Below are 13,349 nucleotides of genomic sequence, written 5' to 3'. Positions count from 1 at the left end.
GAACTTCTCTGGGTGAGCAAGCATAAGACCAGCACACATATATATAAACCAAAGAAAATCCGGTAATCATGAAATGATAATATTGGTGTGACGGATAGTTCTTGTGAATTTCCATGCTAGAATTAAACTGGTAAAATAAATATGAGACAAACAAGAAAGTAGCAGCTTTAGAAAGTCCAAACCCAAGCTATAAGGAACAGTTAGACGCCAACTTTCTAGGCATAATGCTATTTGAATAGAACAGTGGCACCATATTGTTCATTATATACAAACCTTAACAAGAGAAATAGGCAAGCTAACTAAACATAGGGGTCAGGTTGTTTGTAATGCTGGTAAATAAGATGAACATGGAAGTGTCTAATTATTAAGGCTGAAACAATATGTTTGAGATGTGATATACCAAAATCACATGAATGCACTTCTTTGATTTCTAAAGGAACTAACTTCACACTAGTAATCAGAATACCACATACCTTTAGTCATATGGCCAAGGATAGAATTATAATCAGAATGCCAAATATCATTAGTCATATGGCCAAGGATAGAATTAGAAATAAAGATTTTGTTCAGAACTTGGTGAACATGCTCTGCTTAGAGCATCTCCAACAGGCGCGCTATATCGCGGCGCGCTAAAACCAAGAATCCGCGCGCGGTAAACAGATATGGCGCGCTGTGCCGTTTTTTCCTCCGCCGGGCGCGGCAAAATACAGCGCGTGCGCGCGCAGGAAAAATGGTCCTCCGCCATGCGCTGCAAAATACAGCGCGCGCGGGCGCGGAAAACAGATTTCTAGTCTATTTTGCATTCACAATTCATGAAAGAAATGACACAATTCATGAAATAAATGACACAAAGTGCAACAACATCACATAGTTCAACAAGGACACACAAAATGACGTAGTTCAACAATGACACACGACATATGGTTCAAATGGACAAAGTGAAACAATGCATATCACAAATGCATATCACACTTCCGCATTTTCCAAGTCAACACCTTCTTCTTCGTCCTCGTCATCTTGGGTTGAAGGAGGAATAGTAGCATTCATGGAAGACACGAAGCCGGGAGGGCGAGGTTCAATCAACCCTTCTCCTTCCTCATCTACATCCTCATATTCCTCCTCCCCATAGGCGGCTTCATCGTCATGCAAGAACGAGGATCCAACATTCATTGTCTCCATGAATGCCGCATCATCCACTCTACATTGCAATGAAATTCATTACCATCGGCTAGGTATGCATCTAAACCACAATTCGACAAAAAGAAGTGTTTTTTACCTCTCGGGCATTTCACCATCCACCATATGTGCGCCGCGCGGTTGCCGGACGGAGGCGTCGGCTGGGTCGGCGGAGGAGGAGGAGGAGAAGGCGCCTGGTTCGGCGCCGGAGGAGGAGGCTGTCGGCGGGGGACGGGCGCCTTCGCTTCTTCGGTGGCGCGACGGCGGCGGGGGCCGACGTGAGGCCGCTTCGTTGACGGCGCCTTCCCTCCTCGGCGCGGGCCGCGCGTTGCCGGTGCCCTGCGCGGCCATCCGCGCCGCGGCGGCGCCTGCGTGTAGTGCCCGCGCGGCGGGACGAACAGCCGCCGCGCAGCCAGCCGTTGGGTTCCCGGCGTCGGCGCCGCCGCTAGGGTTTGGCGCCGGCGCGGCAGTGGCGGCGGCGGCGGAGGGTGTGACGAGTAGGGAGGGGTCGGCGGGTTGCCGGAGGGGTCGTCCATCGTCGGGATCGCCGGCGGCGCGCGGAGACGACGGATTGGGCTCGGGCGGCCGACGCGGGGAGGAAGTTTCAGCCGCGGGGATTTTTCGCGGTTGGACGAGCGATGCCGCGCGCCGTAGCCGACGCGCCGGATATGCCGCTCCGGATTGTGCAAAACGCCGCGCGCCCTAAAAATTTTACAGCACCGCGCCGTTTACCGCGCCTGCTGGAGCGCCTGATTCTGTCCCGCGCGCGCTATATCGGACGTTTTTATGCCGCGCGGCCTATATAGCGCGCCTGTTGGAGATGCTCTTAATCGGCAACAACTCAACTTTTCAGACTGCACTGCCAGGTGGAGATCAACAGCGTGGAGGTAGCGGTGGCGTGCAGGGACAACGCTGCGGCGGGGGTTCGGAGTGGGAGAGCATGAGCGGTGTAGGTGTGTTAGATCTTGGGCGAGGCGAGAGACCTCCCGGGGGACGCGGGTGAGCTCGTCGGCGAGCAGGCGGCGACCGAGCTCCTTGATGACGCGGGCTAGGCAGGCGCGGTGCAGGAATGGAGTGCGGATGCGGAGGTCTGATTCAGCTTCGCGTCCGACGAGCGGCGGTGGCGCGTCCGGCGAGCGGGAGCCACGACGTGGCAGAGGGAGGATTGCTGCAGTATGGGACTGAGATCGTGGACCAGGTCGTGCGGATTGGGTAGGCTAAGGAAGTTGCCAAAATACCCCTTAAAATCCCAGTTAACTGGCCAGATCGGACGGACAGAAAAAATTAACGCAGTAGTACTCGGTAGTACTCAAAAGTACTGCCCAATCACCGTAACACACCTCATATCCATTATGTACCTTTGGTTCAGTATTCAAAGCTGCTAGGCCACGGTATGAATTGACTGGCTCATATCGAAACAGGTACACGTAAGCAGCAAGCATTAACAACTCTTGAAAGCGGCGGAACAGGGCATGAGGGCACAGAACATAGCAGATGGAAGAAACAGAGGATGGAGATAGGAAGAGGATGGAGATAAGAAAACGCAGGGAGAGGCCTGCAGCATAAATCCCACTTTATTGAACTGGCATCACAGATAGTACTACATCATCCGCTAGTACGGACAACCCCATCATCAGATATAAACTACTACTCCAGTACTCCAGAATCTAACAGATTTCTTTATTTAGAGAAGCAGCCGGCGGCGCAGTGTGAGCGGCCCGGGCGGAGCTCCGGCGGCTCGGCCCAATTAAGCCGCAGCTGCGGGCGGCGGCTCCCTCCAGCAGCACTTGCCGCAACACCATGCCCAGCAGCAATGCTCGTCCCCCGGCTCAGCCGTCATCGGAGACGCCGTAGCCGCCTCCGTAGCAGCAGCGGCCGTCGGAGCGGCCACAGCGAGAGCGGGAGCAGCGGCTGTCGAAGTGGCCACAGCGCGAGCGGGAGGAGCGCCCTGAGGATCCTCCAGCGGGCGAGCAGCGCCCCGAGGATCCGCCACCGGGCGACCGGCAGTAGCGGCCGCCACCGCCGCCGCGGCAACGAAGCAGAAGATTATGGTACGGGCTCTCATCTTGTCTTCTCCTCTGATTTTCTCCATCTTCCTCTGTTCGCGCCCGCTAAATACTGCTCTCAACAACAGCCCGATTGACCTTCATTACTCTGCTCAGCTAACAAATCAACCCGCTGGACTATCCTATTCATGTTTCACCGATAACCTCCCTTTCCAGCTAAAAATGTTAGGTAACCAATGCAACTGATGGTGTGGCAATACTTCTCTGCTTGCTGTGATGAATGCACCGGAAATTTAGTTGCACATACTCATAGACAATCTAAAGACCAGAAATAGAACCCATTAAATCCAGACTTAACACCTCATGAAAAATTGTTGCATGTCTTGCCTGAAGAGTGAGGACCAGTATAATATCGGTTCGATCTCGCCTTGATGGCACAAAGAACAATTTTCTAGTTCACCTCTTGATTTGACGGATACGTAATTGAAATAAGTCTAGATGTAAAACACATGTTTCAAAACAGATCAGCTCTAAACAATCAAAGCCCATCTCTCATAATTTTATTTTCAGTAAATTCCATCTCAGACTTTTTTTTGTTCCGCTATATCTTCATATGAGTTAGCATTATCACTCTCATGCTTGATAACAGAATTTTTTTCATGATTCCTCCTAACTTTGTTCTAATTTATAACAAAAAGGCAGGCATAAACAAAGCCAAGCAATATGTGTTTCTAAAGAACGTATCAATCTTCATGGAATCATTTAGTTCTTGCTGGACAAAATAAGGTAAAGGAGAGTCTCTAAATTTGCATCTGGAAGATTTGAGTTTCTAATTAAGGGCATAGGCATGAGTATTACCTTTTTGAGCTGAAAAACCTCTATTGAGAAGTAGAGAAATAGGACCCTGAGCCACAAACGTCTATCATATTTTCCCATAGTCTACAAAGGCATGGTAGAGATTTTAGATGCAAAGGCAACGTACAGATTGCATTTGCAATTTTGCAAAGCAGTGAGTACTGAGCAATGTCCCGTAGTATTCTCCTAAAGCATTGTCTCTACAAAACTGACATTTAGTCACTTACAAGCCAGCTAAAAAGTTCATATTAAGAACCATAGACTATACATAGCATCGATGCATTACGATTTAGCAACTAAAGAGCGGGGATTGAGCAAAGGCATGCCTTTTCATCAAACTGTCACTTTTCATCGACGGTTCAACTCTCGGTTGTAAAATTTTCATTCAGTCATAAATCCTTCTAGAACTGTTCTTGTAACATTATTGGTGATCATTTATTGAGCATCAGCTTCAACCTAGGAGCACTGACATGATTTTTCATTTACAAATTGACAAATATATATTACCAACAGAAGATCTAACCAGCAATGAATATACTTGTCAATTCAGTATCTTTTTGACGCTGCTGACATTCAATCGAGGGTAATGAACTAATGATCCATTTCTTTTATGTTTGACCGAAAAGGGGTATGCACATGAATAACAGAAACAACATTGGAAGATAGGACAAAAGTGTGTCTAAGCGTGCGAACCAACAACCAAAATATGTGGACAATATAAGGAAGATCATCTATACAAAATCACATAGTAACACAAAAATGATATGGGGCCAAAACATAAAAATGGTACTGCACATAGTGAAATATACATGTGCCAACCATAGATAACAGAGAATGCTTGAATGGTAGATCACATAGATAAGAATGTAAATGAAAAGTTGTGAAAGCAGTGTGATCATATTAATTGGGTAGCCACAATAAACAATAGTAAATGCCCAAGCAATTGCACATGGAAGAGGAATACCTGTGGCTTTGCAGTGTCTTTGGAGTGAAGTGCTGAATGGCTATGATATACTGATATCCATGGCATCCAAAACCAAAATCTCACCCACACTTTAGCCGCAAACACAGAAATAAAATGAGGGTTGAAGGAAGTTGATCCATGGAGGATATTGGTGAACCACTAGGCAGAGTGTCTATTGTACCTTTTACTCTCCTTGGAGTTGAAGTCGACGCCATAGAGGCCGAAGCCCATTCAGTAGCCGAAGAGGTACTCAAACATGTCCAGTAATGACAACACAAAGTAACCCTGCACGTTTGACCAGTTGCTCATCACCCAGAGAGGAGAATGGTGAGTAAACTGCTGTGTCAATCTGTTTCAGGTGTCATCTTGCTCTTGTACTGAGATGACTGGATGGAGTAGGTACCTGCTGGGTTCAAGGGTCGCCTCGATGTAATCCTGCAGGAACTGCGAACTGAACTCCTCCTCGTAGGTGTTCCAGCCATGGGGTCGGGCATGCTGGCAGCTCCTGATAGGTATGAACATTTCAGGAAACACGGAGATGAGTGATGAAATATTGAGGGTTTCTCAGGTTGATAATAAACGGGTTCCTGAAAGTTCTGTTAGAATTTAGCCCTACAAATAGCAAAGATAATTTGTTGTCTCCAGTGAAGTTGCTAAGAGGTTCCTATTGATAAATTGGGTGAGTAGGATCAGCCAATATCTTTAGTGAATTATAGAACTCATTTGCGGTAGCTTCTAACACAGTCTGTAACGGGCCCATAAGTTCCCAATGAACCGCACCATCGTGTTAACTGAAAGGTCAAGGCAACAAAACCAACGCAGGAAAACAACAATTTACTTGCTATATTTTCTCGAAAGTTTCATAGCAAAAATTGGTTCATTTCTGCTAAACCAACAAACAAGTACTTCCAAAACTATAGGAGTAGAAATGTGCAGTTACCTTGTCCTGAAGTGATTGAGCAGTATTGGTTCCATTTAGAGATAAAAACTCAATTGTTGTGTGTTCATCAACAAGAGACGTTGAATGTGTAAAATTTGATTGCTCTAACACCTAGAGAATAAGCAGCAAGTAAAATAAGAATGATATTTCAAGGACTGTCGACTAGGAAATGAAATGCCATCACAATGACTAAAGACCATGTAAAGTATGCAACAACAAATAAGTTTGCTGGTAGAATTGAAAGGCCATCTTATTCCATATAAAATCTTTCAAGCAAAACTAAATTAGATGCAATGTATCCACTTAATTATCTCGCAACCTGAAGACAGAAAGCTCCTGAACCTTTCGTGTCCTTAGTTTTGTCATTTGCTGCAGAGATTTATCACATAAGCATTGAGACATAATCCAACTAAATCTAGAAAAGATAAGACTAGTATCACATGCCACTCCTTGCTAATTAGAGCTGAATAGATTCAGCTCACAAGCTTGTAAGCTGTGATAGAAACTGTATGGACAGAGAGGCATTTTTTGCAGATAAGGAAAAAATGGAACATGTACGGATAAAATTTGATAAACAACATGGCAATATTCAGTTCTTCTTAGAATTAACACAATTAGACCAGATTGCAGTACTATCATATAAGCCTCCAAAGACGGTACATGTTGACAATAAAATATGAATGGTACTAAGTGTTCACTAAACCATTCATGCTTGCTCAATTGCTATTTTCTCTGCTACTGAGGTCAAACTAAAGGAAAACTCCTTGTATTATTATTATTATCCTGAGAATAACACACAAGTAGAAGACAAATCCATGAGTAGGCATGCTCTACATTCTAGTACACTGCCTATCAAACTGCTGATGCTTGCTCATCAGGAATTCAGGACCACGTTCCTACATGCTCAATTAAATAGTTGGTTTCTGTTTTCTGCAGTTACACAATGCAGCCTCGCACAAAAGTACTACCACTGAGAACAATTCACCCAAATGCAACACAATACCTGCAAAAGGTCTTTTCTTCAACTCGGGCGTGATGATCGGCACCAGCATGTCAAACCTGCAAACGGAACGTAAGCATCCATACAAGAAATAATAGCAAGATTCTAATTTCTAACTCACCAGCCCTTGCCGGTGGTGTCCTTGACGTTCTTCCTTGCCATCTTGTTGATCTTTCTTGGGTCCCTCGGGGGCACGAAGAGCCCGCCCACGAGCCTGGGCGTTGATGCTCGAGGTCGGTGAGCCCTTCCTGCTGCTGCAGCAGGCTGCTGGCAGGGAAGGCAGCTTGGGCGCCCACGACAGGGAATGCAGCAGGGATCGGGGAGGATGTTGTTGCTGCTGTTGTTGTTGAGGCGGCCACGGCAGGGAAGAAGACCGTCCGGCGCCAGCACGCCTACTTCCGTCTCCCTGTGCAGCCCGCCTCCACACTCGTGGTGCCCCTGTGATACCCCCCACACAATCCCTCGCAAGAAATCAATTTTTGGAGATGGGTGGCACGTACTTGAGGCCGGAGGCATCGTCAGCGGCGAGGGAGGACGACTGCTCGACACCGCCCCGCACTCAGAAAGACGAGATCCAGCCAGCCTCGAGCAGCACAAAGCCCCGGCCTCCATACAAGTCCTGGCCGCCATGGCCAGAAACACCGCAGAACGCTCCTGCATCGCGCATCTCGTACTGCCCTGCTGCTCGTACCTCTCTGCTCAAGCCCGTCCAGCCAGCGCCGGACCTTACATTGGATACCCGGCACATCATGTGGGAGCAAACCTAGAACATCTCAAGGAATTGAGGGAAGGGAATAGGCTGGGCAAGGTGTGAAATGGAAGAGGCGGGGCGCTCGTGCTCATGTACGGCGTCGCCTCGCCGTCCGCCACACACCTAGGGCGTGGGAGGAGAAGGACGGAATGGGACGCAGAATTTCGATTTTGCCCCTGATACACTAGCAAAAGCAGGTCCACCTTTCAGTGGGAATAGCTAGGTTTCTGTTCGTGAATGAAGAAAAGAGGGAGATGAGCGACGGCCAGGATAGCACCATGTCTGCTGATTGGATGGGAGGGACCTCAAGTTCCCTGAGAGGCCTCCATTTTCCCCAAGAATGTTTCTTTTAGATGTTAAGTGTCGAGGTGTTGAAGCTCTGTGTCGATGATGTCTCGATTCAATCATAGCTGCACAAATTGGCCACAACTTTTTAGATAATGGAAGGTAGTATGATTGTTGGCTATTTGTAGCTTTAGATAATTGAAGCAGATCAGGTGACATATGTCATTGAATTTATTGCGCATGGCTGAACTTTGGTATCTTTTCCATAACAATCATGTGTTATGTACTACCCGGTGAATGTCATTTTGATATGTGGTTAAGGTATTGGTTTGCTGCTTTTTCTTTCAAAATGGATATCCTTTTACGTACTCTGCTTCTGTGATGTTTTCTTCTATTTATATCATGTGTTCTTGAGGTTAATTCTGGTATTCATCTTCGACCGCAAAGATAGAGCAGCTTAATTATCGTGTACCTCAGAAAAGCATCATAGTGAAGTATTTTAGGTGAGTGCAAGCAATTTGCGCCATATTTAAATTTGTTAGATGTGTTTTAGCTTCTCCGATCAGTTCTGGTTAACTCTTGCACGCCAGGTTATTATTTGCCTTTTTAATGGTAGATTTCTTTTGCTTTGAAATGAAATACTACTCCCTCCATCCCAAAAATAACTTGCTCAACATTTTGTAGATACGGATGCTGTATCTAGAAAAAGTTGAGCAAGTTATTTTGGGACAGAGGGAGTACATATGAGTTAGGATGTCACCATAAGTTCTTAAAACTGATGAACCTAATATGTATTGATATGATCTAATGCACACGATCATCGCCTTCTGCAGCGACAGCAAAGATCTTAAGAATTCATCTCTGCAGTGAGCTCTATTGCAGGACTCCCCCCTCTGAGATGATATTTCAGAGGTATTTACGCTTACTTCCACATGTTCCTACCGATACTGCTGTTGAGTTATTTGCGTAAATGTCACTGGGAATTAATATAGATATGATCCATATTTTATTTGAGTTTACCTTTGATTCTGTATATACTAGGAAGATATATGAGATAAAGAGATTTAACCATATTGACACACGTTTTCTTATGCTTATATATACTCGATGTACCTTCCTCTAACTCCCTGCATTATTCTGCACCTCTCTTCTTCTATGCAGCTTAATAACAGTCTGATTCTTGCTTTGCGTCCTCCAGGAGTCTTAGCTTTCGATCTCATAAACTACTCACGGATGTTCTGTCTCTGTTCTGTGCATGCCCCGAGCTACGAAGCATCAATTTTTTTTAAGGTTGTTATGTACATATAATCGTAGGTGTCCGCTGCGTATGTAATTATGTGGAATTTATCTGATGGTGTGTCCACTGTCCCTAAGGCAACACTTTATTTAGTATTTAGCTTTTGATGGGCCCTGCTATCAGCTCCTAAATCGTGTTGTTTTCGTCAGACTATTTTGCCTTTTGGCCATGGACCTTTCTAGCTTTAGCCAAGTGGCGTCACCTCATTATCTGTAAGACTACTTTTAGCTATGATTTCTGAATGATGCATGGCACAACTTCCGGTTTTGTTTCTTTTGGAACCGAAATCCGCAATAGTTTTTTTTTTTAAGCAAGGTAAAGATTTGCCATTTTCATTAATAGAGAAGGTTTTAAAATTGTTTCCTAGAATAAACCCTAGGACTTTAAAGAGAGTCTACTCTCGGGAAATACCCGGTTACACCCGGGTGTATATGCACCCTATATTGAAAGTTCCAAAAAATGATATTTCAAAGTTTTGGATTTTTTTTTAAAAAAAATACACGTATGTAGATATTATGTTGATACTTATTTGTCCAGTTTTTAAAAAACTCACCCCAGTGCACGTCCTTCCCGTCCGTATACTCTCCTGGAATTATATTACTCATTACTAGTTGAATGCCTTGCCACGGTCAATTATCAAATTCTCACTACATGTATAAACATTCTGAGATAATATTTAATAAGAGAAGGTGAAATATATGACAAGAATACATGCAATAACAATCTGCTGCTTAAAGACATGTAATTGATATGAAATCATGTCCTCAACCTCACAATGCTTAGTGATGCAATCAGCCATTTGCGATGGCATAATAATGCGATTTAATTATACCTTTGCAGCTTTGGTGTTTGACCCATTAAAGTGAGTTATAATTACTCTTCTCTTATGCGGACATGATTTTTTTTCGACATAGTATCATCCACGTGCATCGCTCCCCGCTCCCTCTCCCCCGCGTCGCCCCTCCAGGCGACCGGGGGGAAACCCTAGATCCTGCCGCCGCCTCCCCCTCCCTCTCCTCCCCCCCCCCCTCGTCGCCCCCGGAGGCGGCCGCCGACAAGGCCGTGCGGCGCCGATGAAGGGGGTGGCGGGGAACTCTCCTCCGCCCCCCGCGCGTTGCTGTAGGGAGGACGACGGCCGCGTGGGGGTGGCCTCCGCCGCTGGGAGAGGTTGGCCCGCTTCCCTCCGCGCCCTCTCCGGCGTGGCCTCGTCGGCGCTAGGGAGTGGTGGCCGGTGGTTTGGTGCCCTTCGTCGACCGGGCTGGGGCCAGGAATCAAGGGCGGCGGTCTTGGGCGCAGGGTGGGGCATCGTCGGCCTGGCGGCGGGCGGCAGGTGGCGATGCTGCGGTCTACTTTCTTCGGCCGCGTGGGCGGTGAAGTGGCGGCGGGTGTGGGCATGGTGCGGAGGTCGCCCTGACGGGCCTCTGGTACAAGATCTGAAGACGGAGGCTATGCACAAACCTCAAAACACACTTCTCCATCATTCTGCAATCTTCTATGCTTAAAATATTCTCACTTTCTTTCTTAATTGAACTACCATTATTTTCTTATATAATCTTGTGTTGAGACTATACATTTATAAATAGTCATTTATGTTTCGCATACGAGGGGTACTTAATTATAAGAAACTACTCCTTATTTGAATTTCCTTCGGTTGGATTCAAGTTTCTAGAGGAATCTTGAAAAGAGACGAAGGGGCAGAGACAGTAACTTTTCCTTGTTCGGCGACTAGTGGACCACCAGTAAACTTTGATTAAGGTCATGGACTTTTGTTTCTCATTCCAGCTGAAGAGGACTTCTCCGCCGCTTCTCCCCCACCAACACCCCCTATAACCCTCTAAAAAAACACCCCTTATAACCGAGACCCTTCACACAGATCCATTCCTATGATCATCTTCTCAAGTAGACAGCAATGAACGAGTGCCACTACGACGACTCCGGGAGCTTGGGCGCCTACGACAAGGTCCACGCCCACAGGATGGAGTGCCCGCACGGTCTGTGCGCCTGGGATGACGGGTAAAGCACACGCCTGTTGGGAACCCCAAGTGGAAGGTGTGATGCTGTTATCACCAGAATTTGACCGAGTCAGAGGTGGGCCGCGATCAAGATGGACTTGAAGAATATATATAGAAGAAATACGTGAATCGGCCTTACATGCAAAGTTTGGGCTAGTTTGCCCTTGTATCTGTAACATATTAGATTACGTGTCGGTTAAGAGTTAGAATTTTACCCGTGCACGGTTAGGTGCACACCCACGTTAGAAAGTCCCTTGGACTATAAATATGTATCTAGGGTTTATGGAATAAACAACAACCAACGTTCAACACAAACAAATCTCGGCGCATCGCCAACTCCTTCGTCTCGAGGGTTTCTCCGGTAAGCACCATGCTGCCTAGATCGCATCTTGCGATCTAGGCAGCACAAGCCTGCCTACGTTGTTCATGCGTTGCTCGTGTCTGAAGCCTTTTTGATAGCGAGCAACGTAGTTATCTTAGATGTGTTAGGGTTAGCATTGTTCTTCGAATTACATGCTTTCGTTATGCAACCCTTGCACATCTAGCCGCCCTTACACCTATCTTAGGTGTAGGGCGGCACCCCGCTTGATCATAGTTTAGTAGATCTGATCCGTTACGGTTGCTCCTTGTTCATCAAGGATTAGTTTAACATCCGCAATAGTTAGGCCTTACAAAGGGTTGGAGGATCCAGCGGCGTGTAGGGTGGCGTTCGCTAGCCCTAGAAAGGATGTTCCGGGGATCAACCTCGTGTTGGTTTTTAGGCCCCGTCTAGGATCGGCTTACGGTCACCGTGCGCGAGCGCGAGGCCCAATCGTGAGTAGGATGATCCGATTATGCGGTGAAAACCCTAAATCGTCGTAGATCTCATTAGCTTTATCTTGATCAAGCGGGACCACCATATATTCGGACACCTCGTTCGAATCATGGGTGGATCGGCTCTTTGAGCCGATTCACGGGATAACTCGAGAGCCGATCGAGGCTCGTATTTAATGTTTACGTGTATGCCATGCAGGAAACTAAGCGAGGCATCATCCACACCTTCCCGACCAGGTATAGGTCGGGTGGCACGCCCTTGCGATTGCATCGGACGTGCGACCGGGAGGCTTTGCGGGCCGTCGCTCCGAGGGACTAGGGCCAGCCGCAGCCCTAGTTGTTCCCGGCTCTACTTGTGTTGCCCGTCTCTCGCCCGCCGGGGGGTTTCGACGTCAACACATTCCGGCACACCGGTGGGACAACCTTCGACATCCACAACATCGCCATCTACATCCGAGATGGCGGAAGACACTCCGGTCAAGTACGAGGATCCGCTCGATGAGCTCAAGAAGAAGCATGACGAAATCAAGGCGGTCCTCGAAGCCGAACTCATCGGCTCATTCCACCGAACCCGCTCCCATGGCGTCGGGTGGAAGGGTTTCACACCCGAAGGCGCACTCGATGGAGTGGACCTGTCCGCCCCGTCGAAGAACGCACCGGGTCGCCGCGGCAGGAAATCAACTACATGGTGGCTCATTCGCTGCACCGCCACTCGAGAGCTCGGTGAACACTTTGGAGCGTGTCGCTCGCGCGTGGTCCGGAAATCATGAGCCACCGGTATTCTCCGTCGGGACCAGCTGCGGGGACTTTCAAAGGAGAGATGCCACTCCAGCCCCAGCCGTTCGCATGGGCAGCACCGGAACTGCCGAACTCATCGGCATACATCGTCTACAAGATTGGTGGTGATCCTAGTGACTACCAATTCCTACCTGAGGCACCCAAGGAGATCCCGCATGGATACGCGTGCGCATACGTACCAGACTGCAACACCTGGGCACTCTCGAACCAGGCCGTAACATCGGGGGCCTCGGAACGGCGGGAGGAACGTCGGGAGCCGATCTCGAGAAGCAAACGTGGCTAGCTAAGTACGCCACTCCGACAAACCTCCAGAGCCCACCTCCTGCAGGTTGGCTTAGAACCGGAAAAGCAAGCATGGCTGGTTAAGTATGCCACCCCGGCGAATCTTCAGGGTTCGACACCTTCAGCCATCACAGCGGATCAGATTTGTGCAATCCTGAAAGATCAGTTCG

At 47.6% G+C, this 13,349-nt stretch overlaps 1 protein-coding gene across 1 annotated transcript; it reads left to right on the top strand.

Moving 5' to 3' along the window:
- Nucleotides 1-3,161: 3,161 nt before the first annotated feature.
- On the top strand, nucleotides 3,162-9,483 carry LOC124692655. Its single transcript, XM_047226069.1, has 4 exons — nucleotides 3,162-3,227; nucleotides 6,878-7,013; nucleotides 8,811-8,889; nucleotides 9,176-9,483. The coding sequence occupies exons 1-4, from the start codon at nucleotides 3,225-3,227 to the stop codon at nucleotides 9,264-9,266; spliced, it is 309 nt and encodes a 102-aa protein (XP_047082025.1). The 5' UTR covers nucleotides 3,162-3,224; the 3' UTR covers nucleotides 9,267-9,483.
- The last annotated feature ends 3,866 nt before the right edge of the window (nucleotides 9,484-13,349 follow it).

Source organism: Lolium rigidum, chromosome 2 (genome assembly GCF_022539505.1).
Source record: "Lolium rigidum isolate FL_2022 chromosome 2, APGP_CSIRO_Lrig_0.1, whole genome shotgun sequence".
Classification (NCBI taxonomy): domain Eukaryota; kingdom Viridiplantae; phylum Streptophyta; class Magnoliopsida; order Poales; family Poaceae; genus Lolium; species Lolium rigidum.
Note: the sequence above shows the minus strand (reverse complement) of the source record. Positions and strands in the feature narration are given on the sequence as shown.